The 21,952-nt window shown below is 41.3% G+C and overlaps 2 protein-coding genes across 6 annotated transcripts in view; both read left to right on the top strand.

The window, feature by feature from the left end:
* The window catches only part of MAPKAPK5 (MAPK activated protein kinase 5), a 46,982-nt gene extending 25,883 nt beyond the window's left edge, over positions 1–21,099 (top strand). For 3 of the 5 annotated variants that reach the window (XM_004483021.5, XM_058280981.2, XM_071209794.1), the window contains 7 exons: positions 2,581–2,661; positions 4,447–4,634; positions 6,478–6,598; positions 9,315–9,445; positions 9,714–9,829; positions 11,278–11,382; positions 13,669–21,099. In XM_004483021.5, the coding sequence (XP_004483078.1) occupies positions 2,581–2,661; positions 4,447–4,634; positions 6,478–6,598; positions 9,315–9,445; positions 9,714–9,829; positions 11,278–11,382; positions 13,669–13,763 (837 nt within the window). In that variant the 3' untranslated portion in view covers positions 13,764–21,099. Of the gene's footprint in view, positions 1–2,580; positions 2,662–4,446; positions 4,635–6,477; positions 6,599–9,314; positions 9,446–9,713; positions 9,836–11,277; positions 11,383–13,668 lie in introns of all 5 variants that reach the window. The other 2 variants (XM_004483020.5, XM_004483022.5) reach the window with 2 other exon arrangements.
* On the top strand, positions 18,224–21,099 carry LOC101444641 (disintegrin and metalloproteinase domain-containing protein 1-like). The gene has a single exon (XM_004483019.4). The coding sequence runs from the start codon at positions 18,224–18,226 to the stop codon at positions 20,567–20,569; it is 2,346 nt and encodes a 781-aa protein (XP_004483076.2). The 3' UTR covers positions 20,570–21,099.
* Positions 21,100–21,952: the final 853 nt, after the last annotated feature.

Raw genomic sequence — 21,952 nt, forward strand, 5'->3', positions numbered from 1 at the left:
GTATTCGTGTGAAACACTTCTATTGCTCTCACAGTTATGTTGGTTCCATCTATTCAATATCTATTTCCCCCTCCCCTTGGGGCCCACAGTGACAGTCAATCTTCATTTCTTGAGGAGCCATGTTCAGAGATACTTGCAACAGTGTTGAGGGCTTGGCTTGCTCAACTGCTCTAATGCCCTGGGAGCCACCATTTCTCTTGAGAGATACAGTTCCCTCTATTTGATGGCATTAGTCCTCCCCAGGATGCGGGTATACCTTCACTCTCATTATATGGGTCTCTACCCAATGATATAACCCACTCTGGCAAAATGAGCAATCACATATTCCCTAGGAGTCTGTCCTACATCAGATTATCTCCTTTAAGTATCTTAAACAGGTAACTAACTTGTATTCTTGTTAGCGGCACCTGGAATCCATGTCTCTTTTTGCTGCATCATCTTGCTGCGTCAGCTCTCTGTGTGTGCAGCGCCATTCCTGGGCAAGCTGCACTTTTTTCGCTCGGGGCGACTCTCCTTACAGCGCGTACTCCTTGCGCATGGGGCTTCCCTACGCGGGGGACACCTCTGCATGGCAGGGCACTCCTTCTGCGTATTAGCACTGTGCATGGACCAGCTCATCACACAGGTAAGGAGGCCCTGGGTTTGAACCTTGGACCTCCCATGTGGTGGGCGGATGCTCTATCCGTTGGACCAAATTCACTTCCCAACTCTTAAATTTCTTGATGACATTTAAAATTAAATAAAACTAACAAATATGAACAAGTCAACATACTGACATTTTAAAATCACATTTTCATTTTTAATACAAGTGAATGCTGTAGAAACAAAACATTATTATCAATTTGATTTAGTCTTTTTATAGCAGTTTTGTTCAAATAACTAAGCATTTTATTTCTTGCATTGTGTAGAGAATCGTATGGAAATAAAAGTGTCATTTGAAAAGATAAATTCTTAAAGATTTTTTTGCTTCAGACTTTTAAAAATAGCAATTTCTCTTTTTTTGTTAGTTTGTTTAAAATTGTAAAGAATATAATCACACAAATGGGGGACTCTCGTTAAAAATTCTGCATGCTAAAATGTAAAAGCTTCAATTTGAGCACAAATAAAAAAGAAAAAAAAGTAAAATTCAGTATCCTTCTGTTGCTAGGACAGTGTTGCATTACCAATATATAACATCTTGCTAAACTCTAATTATGTGAGCTTTTTTGTAGGTTCTGTCATATTTTCTATATAGATGATCAAATCATCTGCCAATAAAAATGGTTTTTGGTCTTTATTTCCAATCTTGGGGGTCTTTTATTTCTTTTTCTTGCCTGATTGCTCTGGATTGAACCTCCATTATGTTGTTGAATATAAGTGGTAAGAGCAGACATCACATCTTGCTCCCTCATCTTAGTGGGAAAGCATTTACTCTTTTAGCATTAAGTATAATGCCCCTTATCAAGTTGAGGAACTTCCCGTCTATTCATAATCTGCTGATAATGTTTATCCTGAACAGATGTTGGCTATTGTCAGACATTTTTTTCTACATCTATTGAGATGATTATATATTTTTTCTATTTTTTTTTTTAAGAGTCAGTTGCATTGATTGATTTTCATGTTACACCCAGTCCAGCATTCTTAGGATAAACCCTATTTGGTCATGGCATATTTTACTATATTTTTGGGTTCAATTTGCTAAACTTTTGTTTTGAATTTTTATATCTATGTTCATAAGGGAGTTGGTTTGTACTTGTTTTTTTTTTGTACTTGTCTTTTATTATGTTTTTGTCTCCTTTTGGTGAGTGATGTTTGTCTCATAGAGTATGTGTATTAGTCAGGGTTCTCTAGGGAAACAGAATAACAGGAGAGATCTGTCAATAGTATAAGATTTTATAAGAGTCTCTCACATGACCGTGGGGATGTATAACTCCAGGTTCTACAGGTAGGCTGCAAACCAGGGGCTCCAATGGAAGTCCAGTGAAGGTCCTTGATAAGTTTCAGGGAGATGATGGCTGTCCAAAGATGAGCTGGGAAATTCTTTCTGAATGTTGACATCACTTCCCCTTTTAAGGCATTCAACTGATTGGATAAAGGGTCACTCATTGCTGATGGTCATCTCCCTGGTTGATGTAGATGTAATCAGCCATCTGTGCGGTAAACTCACTGATGACTAAAGCCCATAAATGCCCTTGTATTACAATTAACCCAGTGCTTGCTTGACCAAACAATGGGACACAATTACCTGGCTGAGTTGACACATTAGCCTAACCATCACACTGCAAATCAAACCCAGGACTTTGTATGTGGGAAGCAGGTGCTCAACCACTTGAGCTATATCCATTCCTTCATTGTATTTTTAAGAAGCATTGTATATCTATTAACTAAATCCTGCCTCTGTGCAAGACTGATTGATAAGTTATTGGTTATAATAAGGCAAAATCGATTTTGAAAATGTGTTCATGTGATTTGGAGTTTTTATTTTGATTGTTGATTGCCAGTTGATTGCCTACATTACCCTTTGCAGAAATCTATCTCAAGTTGTTTGTTGTTGGTGGTATGATTTTCAGTAAAGCCTCCCTTTTGGCCTGGCTCTGACAGGTACTAGAAGCACAGAGAAGACACCAGAAGGAGAAGTCTGGCATCATACCTACCTCACCAACACCCTACACTTACAACAAGGTAGGGGAAGAGATATTACTTGTCTTCATTCCTTCGCTTTAGCACCTTCCTGTGAGATGCTGGTGGCCCCTGGGAATTTGATCAGTTAGGCTCCTTGATATTCCAGCCAAAAGTGTCGAAGCAACGACACACAGAGAAAAAGTGTTTGGAATTAAATTTTTATCTGATGAAATATGAAATAAAGTTCTTACCAAATTAGCTTTTGCAGTAGGAACCAGGGGCCATAGTCACTTATGGGGGGCTTGCTGTGCAGGCCAGTGACCATATTTAAAAGACGTGGTTGATTTGCTTTTTTGAGATGGAGGTCATTTCTGGGATTTAGAAGCTATAGAATATTCCGTGTCCGTTAAGGTAACATTCTTTCTTACCCCATAAAATACCCAATTTAGAACAGTGTCCAGTACACACAGCAAGACTTCATAAATGATAACAGGTTCTGTGTTCTTAGTAATCTGTAGCCTACACATCAAGCATCACTGTTCTAAAGCCCAGAGGTTTAAGGCTTCTTGAAATGGACCCTGGAATTACCCAGTAGATCAGAAGAAAATGATGATGTTTTGGTTCTTGAGGGTTGGATATTGGGAAATGATAGACAGTTAAGGGTGGTCAAAGGCAGTAGACTAGGAGATACTCTCTGGCTCCCCCGTTCTTCAGCTGCATGGCTTTGTTTAAGCCTCTCAATTTTATCCTTGATAGATGATATTGGAGATGATAAAACTTTTTTTTTTTTTTACACAACTTCTTAAGGTATCAGTTTCCTCATCTGTAAAGTGAGAAATTTGAACTAGGCAATTTTTAAAAATCCTCCTTCACCTTTATACTTTTATAATTGTTCTACAGTATGGGTCATGTGTTCCATAGATGTCCACTGGTCTGGTGCTGACACAATGGAAAGAGTGCCTGAAACAGCCTGTTTTCCAGCTTCTCTCCAAGTAGCACACAGATATTGTGATGGAGGTGGCCACAGTGGTGGGCTTGCTGGTTTACCATCTCAGGCAAACATAGCTTCTGTCCTGCAATTCAAGAGAGACTTGAAGTGTGTCCAAGGCAGGTAGAGCTACATCCATCTAAAACAGGAGTCCTTTCTGTATCAATAATCTTATGGTGACTACAGGCTATGGAGTCCCCTTAATACCTGCAGACATGGTGGTTGGAGGCTGTTTTCTTTATTTCAGAATATCTTTCCCCAGAATGGTGTGAGGCTTTCAAATGGGCACAGTTGAGTGCCTTTATGGCCAAGGGAATGCTTTTAGATTTCCTTTTCTTCCTTCCAGTGCCTCTCTGTAATGTGTGCCACATTTCTTTGGGGTTTCTCCAGAAGTGGCCTTTAAGAAATGGCTTGTGCTCTATTATGGAATCAGCCTACCTATCTGTGTTTTAGCTGTTTTGTTCCAGTACCCTTGGCCATGTGCAGATTGACGGATTACTTGTTTCACACAACCAGATGGCTTATATCTACTCCTTGTCTGGCTGGGGGCAAAGGATTTTATCCCTGTACCCAAGGATCAGATAGGAGCCTGGGCCCAAGCAGGGAGAATTTTTTTTTATTTTACCCCAGCCTGGTCTTTTATGCTAGTATGTACATATGTGGTATTGGTGGCATATAGAAAATATGGAGAGACAGGTGATGAGTTCTCTTAAGGCTTCATGAAGCTTTCCAGTCTCTGTTAAAGAATTCTTGGAGCTAACATCCTGTGTGTGCTAGGCACTGTTTCTAGGCCTGTCATTGGGGCCTTATCTTGGGCTCTGCTTTGCTCTGAGTGACCATTTTCTTTTTGCTTTCAGAGCTGTGACTTGTGGTCCCTAGGGGTGATTATCTATGTGATGCTGTGTGGATACCCTCCTTTTTATTCCAAACACCATAGCCGGACAATCCCAAAGGACATGCGAAGAAAGATCATGACTGGCAGTTTTGAGTTCCCAGAGGAAGAATGGAGCCAGATCTCAGAGATGGCCAAAGACGTTGTGAGAAAGTGAGTCCATGGACTGCTGGGAGGGGAGGACAAAGAGACCCTGAAGTGGTAGAAAACAAGGAGAGTGGGGAGAGAAAAGCAGTTAGTCTTCCTCTTGGAGTTCTTTCCTAGGTAGGCCACTTCCCACTTTGGCATCACAGAAAACCTCAGGAGCTTCAGTTGAGAGTTCTCAGTAACCTTTCTTGGTGAAAATGGAGCTTTCCCCCCTCCTGTCACATCTCTGGAATCCACCTCCAGTATTTTGATCTCTGGTCCCTCCCTAGCCAGTGTCTCAGTAGGCTTGAATTCAGGTCCCTAAGCAGTTGATAAACCTCCTGGTGTGCTCTCTTGTTTCTTGCATGCAAGCTAGTCATTTAGGACTGACATGATGCCTAGAACTCAGTGGAAGTGCTGAGATGATGATGACTGTTTTGGTTTTAATCCCTTGGCTGCTTTGGGGAGGGTGTTATTGTGTGGGACCTGGAATGCCTCTTGGTTTCTCTGACACATACTATGATGGGAAGATGTAGGAAGAATTAGGGCTAGTGAGTGGATGATGGTAGAGTTGGCGCTAAAAATCCTTTGGTACCTGGAGGACTTTGGAAAAAGTCAGACTTAAATTTGTAGTGTATTTGCTTTTATTGTCCAGCCGTGTGGGCGGCTCGGCTGTGTGAGTTTTAGACACTCTTCTGATATTCCCACCACTTGGTCTTGACTTAACTCTTTCTCCTTTGTTGGTCCCAGTTTCTTTATCTGTAACATGATGAAGACTGAATTAGAGGGAGAATCCCAGAATTGTCTCCTGACAACCCAGACATTTCTCTTTGGGGATTATTCCCATTCAAAAGCAAACTAGATCTGTAAAGAAGGACTGTTTATAAAATAGACAAAGGAATGTTCTTTGGGAGTGGGGACCATGCTGAAATTATCGCCTACCTCCCCATGTGGTGTTCATAGTGTGTGCTCTGCTGCTTAACCAAAACCTCAGTATCATCTATATGGGCTTTGCTAGTTTTCTGTAGAATATATTTCTTGTCCCAGGATCAGCATTCATGTCTTTTGGGATGCTTTTCTAAACAATCCTTCCTTTAGAATCTGAAGCAGTTTGGTCAAAATGATCCAGAAGTTGCCGAGAACCTGAAAGAGCTATTGCTAGGCATTTTGCCCTGGCTCTGACATTTGGAAATGGGAGGGTATAGGGTTAGAAGGTGGTGCTGTAGAAAGCACAGGAGATATGTTGCAGTGAGCTAGGGTCACATCACTGTGAATAGACAAGCTATAAAAGAGTACAACTTATTGACCAGAGTAGCACATTAGACTTAGAAGAAATGCCATCGTCTTCTCAAAGACTCTAGATTTTAGATTCTGAATGTCTCTGGAATAAAGGGTTCATGTCCTGACATGGTGACATGACATTTAGGAGTTTTAACTGGTAACAACTGGTTTTTCAGAATGGCAGGACATGTCCCCTGTTCCTTTTGAAGCCACTGTCACCCAAAAGAACACTTTGAATTCCTTTTGGATGTTAGAAACTACTGCCCAAAAACATTAGTATGGAGATGCAGGTTCCCTGGAAGCTATAAGCCAAAGGTAGATTACCTTACTAAAGGTTAGAAATTAGTCCAGATACCACTGAAATAAGCCTTTTCCCTTGTCCTGTATAGAAAGAACTGCCTCAGGCTACAGGACGTAGGAATGGCTAGGGATTGAAATTCTACTCCTGCCCTGCAAGTGCAAAGCCTAGGCTTAGAGGAGTTGTTAGAAAGTAAGGCGAAGCTAGAGCTGGTGAGAACCAGATCGAGGAGCTTCTTCTGGCCTCCTGGGAGCATTTGTGCATGTCAGCCTATTGGACTTTTCTCCATAGGCTCCTGAAGGTCAAACCAGAGGAAAGACTCACCGTCGAGGGAGTGTTGGATCACCCCTGGCTCAACTCAACTGAGGCCCTGGATAATGTGCTGCCCTCTGCTCAGCTGATGATGGATAAGGTTTTGAATGATGCTCATTTTATTGGAATAATGGGGCTCAACTTGGTGAGGGGTTAAAGGCAAAGCAATGCAGAGCGCACAGTCTTTCTCAGAGAAGCATCTCTGATTTCCTGAGGATCAGAATTGGAAATAATGAGCTTCTTTGCATGAAAGTCCAGAACAAGCCCCAGAAAAAGTACACTAAGGTAACACTCAAAGAAGTATCCTTTTGAGTGTTGGGGGCACAAAGCGGTATAAGATGCCAGCCTTTCCCACAAGAAGATTAAACAAGTGTGTTCAGGAAGGCAAGACCAAGAAGCTTGAAACAAAGCAGGAACAATTCACATGTCAGATTTTTGTATACTTAATTGTCTGTGAATGCTACGGAATTCAGAAAATGAGAACATTGTTGAAGGAAGGGTATAATCAGGGAAGGTTTCCTAAAGAGAAGGCAAAATTCTCACTTATTAACTGCCATGTGGCAGCTTCTGAGGTCTTTGACATGTGTGGTCATGAGCTGCCCTTGAAGAATTTGAGTAAACAGTGTAAGTGCCCGAGTATGGCAGAGAACATGAGCACAAAATTATAGACCACAGTGAATCAGGGAGAAAAACTGTGTGGCTTTACTGGTGGGAAGTTGGTAAGATAGATTTGGCAGGCCAGGATCAGAAGGCTTTGAAGGTCTGGTAGAAGTGTGTCTTACTTGGATGAAATTGAGAGGCCATTGTAGATTTTTCTGAGAAGAGCTGTGCTGTAGGGAAGGTGTCATTTAGGGACAGCCAGCCAGACTTGGTGACTTACAGATTTCTGCAGTAATCTAAGAGCTAGGTGGCTGCTCTGGGAACCGATAGGTCAAGATACATGAATAGGCTAAGTATTTTTTAAGGAAAATTTCCACAGATGGTGATTGGCTGGGTATAAATGGAAAAGGAGAGGACAAGTTAAAATTACCTAAGGTTCTGAGTGGGTGGCTTCTCTGGTGACACCATCAACAAATAGAGGGATAAAATCAGGAGGGAGGCTGTTTAGGTGAAGGGAAATCTCCTAGGTTTTCAATATTGTTTGAGGTAGCGGAGATATGTACTGTGGGATCAGAATGTGACGACTGAAAAGTTAAGGCCAGTGACAAAGGCTTGAGTGTTACCAGCTTAGAAGAGATGGGGTTGGAGTATGGGAATGAGTGGATGGGAAAAAAATGGGAGGATCTCCCTGGGTTTATTTGGAGCATGGGAGAAGGAGAGCTAGAAGAAACAGTTCTCTGCCACCTCGCTGATGTATGGGTGGTAGTCCTCCTGTTCTCAATATGTCCATTAGTTTAGAAAAGGTTTGGTCATTATATTCTTTTTCCAAATCCAAAGGGATTACTTAAATCCTTCTATTGTCAGCACATCGGAGTTACAGTGTGGCTTTTCTCAAAAAGTTGGGAAACAAGCAAATAAAATTGTATTCTGGATTTACCTTATAATCAGTACATAATGAAGCCAAGTATGCACAGGCAGAATAATCCTAAAGAGAAAGAGTGGTTTCCAGGCCTATAAGATAGAACTGTGATGTGACTGTGTATTCTTCTTTCTGGAGATACAGTGTGGTCAGTCAGCTGTGGAAGTGTAGGAAAATGACCTCATATGCAGATGTTGAATAGTGTCTGTCTATAGGAGACAGGGAGCCTGGGCTCATGACCTTGAACTGTTTCCATCTTTTTGATTGGACCTTCAGTGATGAGGAGCTAGATGCAGGAATTATAGTCAACAGTTGGGTCTTACAGTGCCCATATGTGATGATATCAAACACTCCCTGATCTGACTGCATGGTTCTACCAAGGAATTGTTTTCTAAAGTTACATAATATTTGCCTACTGAGAGGTTTTGTTGTTAAAGTTCAAACAATACATAGGTATATAAAATAAAAAACAAAAGTTCCCCTTCATTCCCCTGCCCCAGGCACTTTTCTCAAAAATAGGTAATCTCTTTATGATTGGTGTATCCTTCCATATCTTTTTCCTTTTTCTGGGAAGACACACACATACACATACACACAGATTGTCCTTTTTCCCCCCCCAGTACAAAAACAGGATCATATCCTTCCTGTAAAACTTTCTCTGGTTATTTGGTTTCATACATTGGTCTGCCTGTCATAACAATGTATGCACTGGTCATAAAGACACAGACTTCCAAGAGTTTAAGACTATGGCAGTTGATTCTCACTGTATATTTAAAAAGTTGGCTTTCCATATTAGGCTCGTGGTCTTAGTTCATAAGAGAATGGGTCCCTGAGGTATGACTGTATTCACCATGTGAAACGGTCTAGATTTCCAAGCACTCAGGGCTTAGTGATGGTGTCACCATGAGGGCATTTCACCAGGCAGTGAGTAAAGGTCCTCCTGGAAGGCTTCTCAGGCAGTAGCTTGCCAGCTTTTCCTCTGATGTTCATATCTGCCTCTCTTTGCTCTTGTCCTTGCAAGTGGCTATGAGCATGAGCCTTGTTACTCCTTACTCGAATTCTGTGCCTCCACCAGAAAAATAATTCTAGCTTTGTAGGGACCTTGGTTGGCCTGGTTTTCCCTAGACCCTGCTGGTCTGTGGATAATTGCCCTCTGTTTTACCAAAACTAGTATGGCATTAGTCCTAGTGTGAAATTGCCTTCTTAGTCCTTTGAGCCGTTCCTTCCTCCTTTCTTAGATTGCCTTTTTAGGTGCCCAGAAATGAATGTGTAAAACTGACAAAAGGTTTGCCTTTAGGCGGTGGTTGCAGGTATCCAGCAGGCTCACGCGGAGCAGTTGGCCAACATGAGAATCCAGGATCTGAAAGTCAGCCTCAAACCCCTGCACTCTGTGAACAACCCTATTCTAAGAAAGAGGAAGTTACTCGGGTAACTGAGCTTATTTCTCCGAATTCTTCTTCACTGCCGGCATGGCTGAGTGCTGGGTTCTGAAAGCTCAGCCAGGGCTCATTGCCCTTTCTGCCTCTTAGAGGGTGGAGAGAATAAGGTCTTTAACAGCATCAGAAGTTGGAGACACTCTGTAGTTAATTATTTATCTGAAAATATCTGTTGCCTTATATTTAAAGTTAATTATCTGCCTGGAGTTTTGTTTTGGGGGTCTCAACATTTTTATTACCTCTCCCCCAAACTTTTAAAGCACCAAGCCAAAGGACGGTGTTTATATCCACGACCGTGAGAATGGAGCCGAGGATTCAAATGTTGCCTTGGAAAAGCTCCGAGATGTGATTGCTCAGTGTATCCTCCCCCAGGCTGGTAAAGGTCCCGCCATTTATGAATGCTCTGTCTGTGTATTTGTGAGTGTATGTGCATGACAAAAGATTGTGGTGTAATTGGGGGTTATCTGTTTCATCTTTGTGTTATAAGAAAATAAGTATATCACGTATCCTTGTCTACATATATTTGTATGTACCAACTAAACAGTGGGCTGTGGGGAACTCAGAAATGTGGTAAATTTTGCCCCTTCTTTGGCTCTCTGAAATTTCTAGATTAGGTTTAACTGTGAGTGTATAGCACATCATGTAATAGTTTGCTTTCTTAGTTTGTCAGTGAGTGTATAGGTTAAGGAATTGAGAATGGAAAAAATGTGGACTGGTCAGGATCAGGTCACAGGCTTTTCTGGAGCCTTTTGTGTATAAGGCTGCTATTAGCTTGGGACTATGAAGAGAACAGCTCCTTAGTTCAGGAGAGGCCTCTTTTGTTACTCGTATCATGGGTTGAATTATTTACATGTGAGGGTTTTGGCTTATGAGCTTTGAGGAGGTTTGGACTCACTCACCTGGGTGGTGAGTATGTTCCCATTTCAACATTCTGGGAAATGAGAGAATGAATGAGGTGCTTTGAGTACCGGGCCAGAAAACTGTTGGATTGGCCTGTAGTATTAGACTCCGTGGGTTTTAAGAGAACCCACACAGTGTACCTCAAAAGCTCTGCAGGGGCAGCAGATGTGGCTCAAGCAATTGGGCTCCCATCTGCAATATAGGAGGTTCAGCGTTCAATTCCTGGGGCCTCCTGATGAAGACAAGCTGGCCCATGCGGTGAGCTGGCCCAAGTGGAGAGCTGGCCTGCACAGAGTGCTGACCTGTGTGGCATGCTGGCCTGCGCAGGAGTGCTGACCTGCATAGAGTGCCGGCTTGCGCGGAGAGCTGGTGTAGCAAGATGACGCAACAAAAAGAGACACAGAGGAGAGACAATAAGAGATGCAGCAGATCAGGGAGCTCACGTGGCAACAAGAGATTGAGTGTCTCTCTCCTACTCCAGAAGGTCACAGGATTTGTTCCCGGTGCTGCTTAAATGAGAAGACAAGCAGACAGACGAGCACACGGTGAATGGACACAGAGCAGATAGCGAGTGCAAAACAATGGGGGGGTGGGCGGAGAAAAAAATCTTTGGGAAAAAAAGCTCTGCAGGCATGTGTCTTTGATAAGTAAGAAATGAGCTTAGGAGAAAGGTGTAGCCCACTCAGTCTTGTTCTCCCCCTCTTGGTCTAGGTTAGCCAGGTATTCCCACTCAGTGATAGCGTTCTAGAGATCAGAAATGGTCTCCATGTAATGTAGAGACTAGCAGAAAAGCCACTGTCTGGTGAAGGTTTACATTTAATCACTTCTTCTCAACCAGTTGAACATCATGTCCTTCTATCTGTGATAAGAAAATCCCATGATGCTGCAGGAAAAATGCAACTTGCTCTTAATTCTTATCAATAGGAGAAAATGAAGATGAGAAGCTGAATGAAGTAATGCAGGAGGCTTGGAAGTATAACCGGGAATGCAAACTTCTAAGAGATACTTTGCAAAGCCTCAGCTGGAATGGTAGGAACCTTAATCATCCTTTCCCTAGGAATGCAGAGAAGTGATTATTTTGAGTACACATAGAATCTCTTTGGGGTGGAGCTAGGGCTGTTTCCAGGTAAAGGCTGGAGGCTGGAGAGTGAGTGGAATATTGTAGGGCAGCTCTATACTCACTGCCTAGGCATATCTGGATGGCTCAACCTTTCAGTTGTTTTCCAGAGTTCAAGTGAAGTGCATGTTGCAGATTTAGTTCTGGAGACCTCTTACCACACACCACAAAGACCAAAAAATCCCAGACTTCAGGACTACTTTCAGCTACCAGGGCTGTTCACCAGGTCATTAAGGAGCAGTGCATTATGAAGAGGAGAAGGGGAACGTACGAGGGTGTCTACCCTGCTGATCTGCTTAGCTTAGAGAAGAGCTACTTCCCTCAAGAGTAGAGAGTTGGCCACATCTCTTGCAGGTGGATTCATTTTTCCCCAGGTCAGGCAAATGTGGCAGAAATATATTTCTTTAACTGCTTTTTGTAGTGTCTTTCCTGTTTAGTGGACCACACTGCACTTGAGCTCCAGATACTCAGAGAAGGGAGCAAACTCTTTGACTTCAATGACTGGCTGACGTGCCATGAGAAATACTAAGTGCTAGCCTGACTGTTCTCACACTTGGTGGATGTTACCTACCATAGGTTTTGTTTTGTTTTAAACTATAACATCAATACAGAAAAATGATCATATATGAAGTTTGCACTTTCCATGAGTTTTCACACAGGGAACACTCACTTGTAACCTGCACACAGATCAAATAGTAAAAGATGTATCCTCTTCCAGGGACTGCCTCCCACCCTCCAAGTTTAATTACTGTGCTGCCTTAATCACTAACACTACTGATTAGTCTTGCTTGTTTGTATTTTATGTAAATAGAATAATAGAGATGTTTTCTTTCGTGTCTTGACTTCTTTTAGTCAACATTTTGTATTTGAGATTCATCCATGTTGTTGCTATAGTTGCAGATCATTCACTCTCAGTCATTTATAGTAGTAGTTCATTATATGAATATACTATAATATACTTATTTGTTCTCCTGTTGAATGGGCATTTGGTTTGTTCCAGGTTGTGGCAATTAAGAAAAGAGCTGCTACGGACCCTCTTGTATGTTTTTTTTCCTAACAGCTTTCATTGTTTATATACATACAATTCACCCTTTAAAGTGTAGAAGTATATATCACAGATGTGTATGACTGCTATAGCAGTCAATTTTAGAACATTTCCATCACCCCCAAAAGAAACTACTCTGTCATACCCCTACTTCACCAGCCTTCCTCCCCAACCCTCTTTGCTCCCATTACTAAGCAAACACGAATCAGTACTTTCTATCTCTGTAGGTTTCCCCATTTTAGACATTTTATGGGAATGGACTCATGTAACATGTGGCCCTTGTGACTGGGTTCTTAAAATGTTTTCATGGTAGATTCCTATCATAGCATGTATCACTACTTGATTCCTTTTTATGGCTTAATCGCATTCTGTTGCATGGGTATACTACAGTTTGTTTTGTCAGTTGGTGGAAACTTGGTTTCCATGGTTTCCCTATGAAGAAAAGGGCACTATAAATGTGTACAGTTTTCCAGACATCTCTGTTCATTTCTCTGGGGTATATATCTAGGAGTCATGGGGATATGTTATCTCTTCAGCTTTAGCAGGTACTGCCACCATTTTTCTAAACTGGTTATACCAGTTTATATTCCCACTAACAGTGCATGCAAGTTCCAGTTGCTCAACATCCACACAAACATTTGGTCTTATCTGTCTTTTGATTTTGGTCACTCTGGTTGATATATAGTGATATTGCAATAGGGTTTTAACTTGAGTTTTCCTATTGACAGATGAGATTGAGCACTTACATTTATTGGGCATTTAGATTTCTTCTTTTGTGAAGTGCCTTTTCAAGTCTTTTGCTGATTTTTCCATTGAGTTGTCTGTGTTTCCTTATAAATGTGTAGAAGTTCTTTTTATTTGAGATTGAGTCCTTTGCCAGATATATGTACTCTCCCTGTTTGTGACTTGCTTTCATGTTGTTGTATGAACTTTGAATTTTTACTGCCAAATTAATGGAACTGTCAAATTGCTACCTGAAGTAAGGGGTGTCTGTAACGAATGCTTTTGATCAGTGTTGGGGTTGGCCACTGATATTGGCGAGGGTGAATTTATTTGACACTAGTAATGTATGCCTTTTTACTTCCCTCTGAAGAGTCTATAACCTACCTAAAAGAGAGTTTGGGGGCTGACCATGTTCTTTCTTGGGTTTCAGGTCGTGGATTCACAGATAAAGTAGATCGACTAAAACTGGCAGAAATTGTGAAGCAAGTAATAGAAGAGCAAACCACATCCCATGAATCCCAATAACATCAGCGTCAAACTTTTTTTTTTTTTTACAATTTTAAAAATTATTCTTTAATGTTTAAAGTAATTTTTATGTAAATTAATAAATCATAATTTCATTTCCACACTGCTTAAAGATGCTGTATAGATTTAGATACGGGACACACTGGTAATTTAATTTGTTTGCTTTTGAATGAAGCTCAAGTCCTAGAGATAAACTATTGCTTTAGGACTGTTTAGTCTTATATTTATAAGATGACAGATGGTATTATAAAGGAATATGGTTTTATTATTAATAAAGTTTTCAGAAGCTATTGACGAAGAAAACAAATAAAAAAACATTCCCAGTGGCAGACAAAGGATCAACGATAGTGAACTTCCTGCTCAGTAAACTCTTGAATTAAGTACTATGGAATGTGGTTTCAGTTGCCCTGTGTATTTACTTTCTGCCACATTCTTAGCTCTAGTGACAAGAAATTTGTGTGGATCAGTCATTGCTGACTGCCTACTGGAACTCACAGACTCACAGGATGTATGCCTGGGCCTGGGAAGTCAGCCTCCGCAGTGGAAGAGGCAAGAGGCTGAGTCCTCATTTTTCTCGAACATTTCCCTAGAGTAAAGTGGTACTCTTTTGTCATATTGGTTAAAAGAGTATTAGTGTGTTTCTTAAATCAAATGGGCTTATCTTTTTGGTATATTTGGTATATTGTTTTTGTGTTTAGAGATTCAGTTATACCTCCCCAGTTGTGTGCCCCTTTGTTCTCTTTCCCTTCCTATAAACCTCACTAGCCCCATCACTTCTTACTTCCTTTTCCTGTTCCTCTGGACCATTTTGGGCGTGATTTTTCTTAGAAAGTTAAATATCATTGAAACTGATGACAATCAGATTAGTGTCCAAGACAACCCACTTTTTTCCCCCTCCTAGAAGTTTCCTTTTGTGTGTGTGTGTGTGCGTGTAATGTTTCTGCTTAGGTTTTGTCTTGGCATCCCCTGGGCTGCATTTATCATGTTTGTTACCCTTCATCTTCTGGAACTGTGGCTCTCACCCTGAGGGCAGCTTTTTGAATGAAAGCAAGGCTGGATGCATTTCCGTTTTTTCTGTTATACAAATGGGCTTCCATAACAGATTTTTTAAGAAGCAGTTTTTCGTGGGTATCTTTGGGGTTAATAATGAAGAGCCAGTTGGGAAACTTTCAATTAATAGGAAAGTGGGAGAGAATCAGGAGATTCAGTTATTCAGTTTTATTGTATCATGGTTCACCTCTATTAAAATCGATCCCAGGGTAGCAGATGTGGTTCAAGTGGTTGAGTGCCTGCTTCCCATATATGAGGGTCCTGCATTTGATCCCCAGTACCTCCTAAAAAAAATTCAATCCCATACTTATTTGCGAATGTCTCCATCTTGTTGAGTATGTCTTCACAGTGATGTTGGTTAGTAGGCCCTATATCTTTGTGACTCACTGTGGGAATTTTATGATTAAAACATAAATTATCTTTTAAGAATTGCCTTTCAATACTGGTTCCCTATCTTGGACAATTTATGATTTAAATTACCTTTTAGGTTTGTTGATTAGAGTACTTTTCTAGTTTTTTTCCACCACAAAGGTGAGGCTCTTAGTTGACTGATAGATGATATGAATAGGTACCCTCTAAGGACAATTCACTACTATTCAAAATGGGCAAACTGAAGAAATTAGGCACAAAAGGGAAACAAATGTTTTCTTATATGCTGGCCAGAAAAGTTAGTTGAGAATGGAATTAAGACCATATCCTGCTTTACAGTGCAGTTAAATCTTACAAATGCTACTTGCGTTTAGGAAAAACTCTGCATGTTTCTAGAAAAACTGAACAGTCTGTAGTTTTCATATCTAAGGGTAGAAGGTCAGTATTCCTTGGGAGAGGAGGGGGAGTAATTAACTTTGTTACTACTTTTCTTCAGAGGAAGCTTCTAACTCAGTTCTTTATGGTCTCATATTTGTTATATGGGGTGTCTTCCAAAAGGCTCAGGATGATTTTTTTTCCTTCAGCATGTAGTGAACTTCTAGCATGATCTAACAGGAAATCGAAAGTGATGCTTCCTTTACCTTGAGCAGCTGTTGCCCATGTTTTTGTCACTTCAGGTTGAATTCATCTGGCCTCCAGCCTCAGTGCTGTGTTCAGACATGTCCAGATGAGCACGTGCTGGAAGCTTGCGAATATGCTGGAGGATGCCCAAACTGTTTTAAGTCAAAGTGGGCCCTACCCTGGACAGAGCACCTTGGGGGGAAAAAAAGATTGGCTCCCAAAGAATGCAGTACAGTTTGGTCTTCAAAGTGGAATTCTGTTTCTACATTCTCTGTCAGTTACAAATTCTGCCTTAATGTACTAGTCAGGTTTGCTAATAAGTAAAATTTGCATGTAACTGGAAGCAAAACAAAATCTTCCTTGACTCTTAGGACCTGCATCTTTAAAGTCTATACTTGGGTAAACTTATTGTAAGAACAGTTCTTATGAGGCTGGAATTTACCTATATCATTTGTTGACCCTCTGTTTATTAAAACCACTGTTTACCATTCAAATACCTTTAGAGGTATTTATATTTACAAATCTGCTTGATATAGAACAACTTGGTTGTTTTTCCAGCTAATATATTTTATGAGCATAGGAGGATGTCTGTTAGTTTCTGTTGCTTATGTTCACTTGAGAAAGTACAAGTCAAAGAAATAGTAGGTAATTGTTTTCAGTGGTACTGTCAAATGATTTAAATTAACTCTTGCATGAGTTGTGTGTGTGTATGTGTGTGTGTGTTAATTGAAGAAAATGTGTTCTAATTTGACAATTGGAAAATTCTATATTTGATTTTAATTGAGCTTTTCTTTATTTAAAAAGGAGAAGTGTTCTCTCATTCTTGATTCTATCTCACAAAATTACTGACAGCATCCTAAAATCTGTTGATAATTTTGAAATTCTGTAGTTTTAATAGGTTTTGGTCATTACATAATACGAGAAGAAACAAGAAGAAAAGAAATTCAGCTAGAAATTATTTGACCTTATCGGGGTAGATTTTTCAAGTGAAGTGGCTATTTGAATGAATATTCTTGCTAGATGACATTGGTAAATTTTATCCTCCATATTAGAAATTAGATATTATTAATAGGGGGGTAATTAATGAGTCAGTCTTGTCTGGTGTGATATATGAGATTTCATAGGACTTTACTATTCTTTTCTGAATTTGATAGGGAATTTTATCCATTTTTTAGTGTTACCTCCAATCATAACTCTGAAAGATTTTATATTGTAACTCTGATTTTATTGAGTATAAAAATATTTTTATGCAAGATAAAAGTTGTAGAGTCTGAGTTCAGTTAAGAATGCAAAGGAGAATAATCAGACAATGAATGGGTGGATAGGGCTTCTTTTACCATTTTTTTTCTGTTTTAAATGTCTTCTGCTAAATATTCTAAGGAAATTGACATCAAGAGCAAATTCGAGGACTTCTGCAGCCATTTCAGTTCAGTGTTAGGTACAAAACGGAAGAAATCAAAAAAAGTTTTTACAGTGAGAGTCTATGTTGCTTTTCTTGCCAAAATGGTCATTAGAGACCTGTGTTTTGTTTTGGTTTGGCTTTGTTTTGGGTTGTTTTTTTTTTTTTTTAACCCCAAAATTTGATTTTACTTTGGGGCAGTTGGGAGGAATTGAACTTTGGTCATAATCCATTGTCTACTTCCATGGTGAAATTGAGTGTGTTTTCTAACACTTAATATGTTATATAAATAATGAAAATTAACTGATAGAGAAATACTATTTTTATATGGCAATATAAAATTTCTAAACACCTTAATTATGAACATAGGCTAATGAAGGAGAGAACTTGTGTAAGCATTTGCAGTTTTTCTTCAAATGAAGAAAGAATTCAAACACTGACACGGAAGGTTGAACCCAGAAACAGTACCCCAAATACTGTGGAAATAAGGAAAATTGGCAGTGGGCAAAAGGCCAATTTGTCCAGCATAGAGATCCCCAAAGAATCCTTTTCCCCTCCCCCCCGATGGAATGTTTGGTTTCAAGAATGAGCAGATTAACGGATATCAGGAGGAGAGGCGACTGGTACTAGGGATAAAGGATAACTTGCCTGGGTTATTGTACTGGCTGGATCACTACAGGGTTTCTCTTGGGATATCACTTTATGATGGTAAAAGGAACTTGAAAGGAGCAATAAAGTGCTTCCTGTTGTAAGGAAGCCACAGAGATTTGAGAGAGAGAGAGAAGCAATAGTAGGAGACATAGCCTGAAGGCCGTAAGACTCAGAGTTGGGCAGTAGCTTCCCATAAGGCAACCGACATCAACCCAAGACAAATATCTGAGTCTTCCAGGTTCTGTGTGCCAGGGAGAAGTGCTGCTGATGGACATAGGCCCGCATCATCAGCTGATTCATTTGGGCCACATAAGTGGCTGCCTTATTGACAGACTGTGTCTCCATTCGGCCTTCTCTACAGAAAAACAAAATGACTTTGGAAGAGGGTAAGGTCAAGTTTCAGACTTGGGCTCCATACAGGAGGGACCCGAGGCTGGGGCCTGTACCTGAGCCTTCGTGTGTCAGCATGACCGTGTTGGCGTTGGTGTTGATTTTTCTGCCAAGCACGTGCTGTGACCTGGCATCGGGCGATGACTCTTTCTACGAAATAATCATTCCCAAGAGGCTGAGAGTCGAGGGAGGGGACGACCCAGTGGACAAGGCATCCTACGCGCTGATAATGCAGGGCCAGGAGCAGGTGCTTCACCTGACTGTGAAGAAAGACTATTTTGTGAGTAACTTTCCAGTCTACAGCTACCACAATGGGATCCTGGGGCAGGAAACACCTTTCATCTCACGTGACTGCCACTTTGAAGGCTACATAGAAGGAGTCCCAGGTTCTTTTGTTTCTGTCAACACTTGTTCAGGCCTCAAGGGCATCCTGATTAAGGAGGAAAAATCCTATGGCATTGAGCCCATGGACTCTTCGAAGGGGTTCGAACATGTGTTGTACACCATGGCACACCAAGCTCAAGGCTCCTGCAATGTCACTTCCGAAGAGAGTCAAGCAGTGTCCACCAGGCGGCAACAAGGGAGCAGGAAGCCTCGTAGCACACAGTCGCTGTCCTACTTGTGGTCACACACCAAGTATGTGGAGATGTTTGTCGTGGTCAACAACCAGCGGTTCCAAATGTGGGGCAGTGATGTCAATGAGACGGTCCAGAGAGTAATGGACATCATTGCTCTGGCCAACAGCTTCACCAGGGCAATCAACACAGAGCTGGTGCTGGTTGGCATGGAGATTTGGTCCGAGGGGGACCTAACAGAGGTCCCCGTGGACTTGCAAGTTGCACTCAGCAATTTCAATCGCTGGAGACAAAAGCAGCTCTTCAATCGTGTGAACTATGATGTTGCCCACATGATTGTCGGGCATCATCCTGGAGGGAATACGGGACAGGCATTTCTCGGTGGTGCCTGTTCGAGTGGTTTTGCTGCAGCTGTTGAATCCTTCCATCATGAAGATGTCCTCCTGTCTGCAGCACTCATGGTTCACGAGCTTGGGCACAACTTGGGTATTCGGCACGACCATTCGGCCTGCCTTTGTAACGATCGTCGCTCTTGCCTCATGCATGAAAGTATCAGTAAAGAAAGTGGCTTCAGCAACTGCAGCTCTGACTACTTCTATGAGTTTCTGCGTGAACACAAAGGGGCCTGTCTGTTTAACAAGCCACGGCACACAGGCCACACTCGTAGGGATGCCACCTGTGGAAATGGTGTGCTGGAGGACCCGGAGGAGTGTGACTGTGGTCTTTCCTGTGCCTCAGATCCCTGCTGTGAGTCAACATGTAGATTAAAGGCAGATGCAGAGTGTAGTCGAGGACTCTGCTGTTTTGAATGTAATTTCCGAAAAGCAGGATTCAACTGCCGTCCTGCTCTGGATGAGTGTGACCTCCCAGAGTATTGCAACGGAATCTCTGGTGAATGCCCTCAGGACAGCTACAAGCAAGATGGAACATCCTGTGGTAGAATTTTCTACTGCATTGACGGTAAGTGTAAGAACCCTGATGATCAGTGCATGAAAGTTTTTGGTCAGACTGCAAGATCTGCCCCAGAAGATTGCTACGTTTTAATGAACAGCAAAGGAAACCGGTTTGGAAACTGTGGTATTACCTCTAAGGAAAACCCACTATATGTTAGTTGTCAAGAAAGTGACATATTCTGTGGGAAACTTGTATGTTCAGGTATTAAAAATTTACCAGAAATTCTACCCAATCACACAATGATCCAGATCCCTCATGAAGATGACTGGTGCTGGAGCATAGATACCGTAGACACATTGGACACCCCTGATGTCGGAGATGTGGACTTTGGCACTTACTGTGGCCCAAACAAAATCTGCGTAAATCATTCCTGCATTGCGTTCACCACGCTCAAATATGACTGTAGTCCAGCTGACATGTGTAATGGGAGAGGTGTGTGCAACAATTTAAAGCACTGCCATTGTGAGGCTGGCTTTGCTCCCCCTGACTGCAAAACAGAAGGAGATGGTGGTAGCATGGACAGTGGTCCCCCTGCCAAGGTAATTTTTCCAGGAGGTCAAGGTGAACCTGTCACTCGTAAAAAACGTAAAGACCAACAGAATCTTGGCCTAGTAACTCTTATACTCCCTCTATTTCTTATAGCTTTATTGTTGGGTATGGTTATTTTTGCTAGCACAGCTCCTGGAGCGATAGTTAAACAAGTTCCACCAGAGACCCCACCTCAAGAGATCCCATCTCAAGAGCCCCCAGAGGCTTCAACTGAACTAGAAGAGGAAGCAGATACAGAATCTGAGTAGTGAGAGCAAGAAGCCAAATATGTGAAACACCTGATAAACTGGGTGGAAATGAGAGGTTCAGTGAAGCGAAGGTTAAGTTGGAATTGCTGACTTCAATGACTGATGAGATTATATAGTCTGTAGAAATACGTTAATGTGGAAGGAGGGGTTTCCTTCACTTCAGTCGTGATTATATATTCATACGTAAAATCATATACAAAAGAATATTTATTTGCCTTTTCACATTTTATGAAACAATTTTATTTAAACTTCTCTCATGAATCATTGCTATCAATGTCTTCTTTCAATAGGGCCAATTTTTGAGATACCTAAAACAGTTTTCCAGGTCATGCCATCTTCCATCTATAGTGATGGACATATGTACTATCTTACCAGTATATACTGCTTTCACTGTATTATTCAGTACTGTCACAACTACGCATTATGTTAGGAACTTTATTTATGTGATTGTTCTAATTTGCCCTTTCAATGTATTCATGAAATAGAGAAGATTGTAAATAAATAAAAGTGTATTTTCAGATGATGTATCACTTCTGACTCCATGTGGCCTCCTATTGGAGACTGTTTTATATTAGTGCTAGGTGGAAGGGATTCAATCTAATCCACGTGGAAATGCTGGTCATCCTGGGTCTGGGTGAATGGGGAAGAGGAAGGCAACATAGATATAGTTGAGGCCACTTGCACAATACAGTTATGTTTAAGTGTTCACTTCTTTGTTTTGTTTCTTTTTTCTCTGTTGAAGTTCATAGTCTCTCTCCTGACAACTGATAGGATTATATCCAATTACATAGTTTTCGGGGTAGTTGTTACTTCTCTGAAGGAGCACAAAAGAGGTATAATGACAATATTATTGTGCACTAGATACCATACCATACTAAACACTTTAGATCCATGGTCTGAATTAAATCTTATCACCACACGAGACCCCCATCTTGTGCAGGAGGAAACAAAGGCCAAAGAGGTGATAAGAGTTGTCTAGAGGTATTAAGTGGTGTAACCTGGGTGCCTCCCCGGGTATGACTGAGTCCATGTGCATGACTGCCACCACCAGCCTTTTACTTAAAGACGAGCTGGGGTGGGGACGACACTATGTCCTTAATTTCTCAGCACAGGGCTTCTTTCTCAGTGACTCTATTATTTTATTTTATTTATTTATATTTATTCTCTCCCCTTCCCCACCCCAGTTATATGTTCTCTGTGTCTTTGCTGCGTCGTTGTCTGTCCGCTTCTGTTGTTATCAGTGGCATGGGAATCTGAGTTTCTTTTTGTTGTGTCATCTTGCTGTGTCAGCTCTCCACGTGTGCAGTGCCTTTCTTGGGCAGGCTGCACTTTCTTTTGCGCTGGGCAGCTCTTCTTATGGGGCACACTCCTTGTGTGTGGGGC

The sequence above is a fragment of the Dasypus novemcinctus genome, chromosome 19 (genome assembly GCF_030445035.2).
Source record: "Dasypus novemcinctus isolate mDasNov1 chromosome 19, mDasNov1.1.hap2, whole genome shotgun sequence".
Lineage (NCBI taxonomy): Eukaryota > Metazoa > Chordata > Mammalia > Cingulata > Dasypodidae > Dasypus > Dasypus novemcinctus.

Excerpts from the sequence above, each read along its gene's own strand:
- LOC101444641 (XM_004483019.4), top strand. The coding sequence starts at position 18,224 with ATGACTTTGGAAGAGGGTAAGGTCAAGTTTCAGACTTGGGCTCCATAC.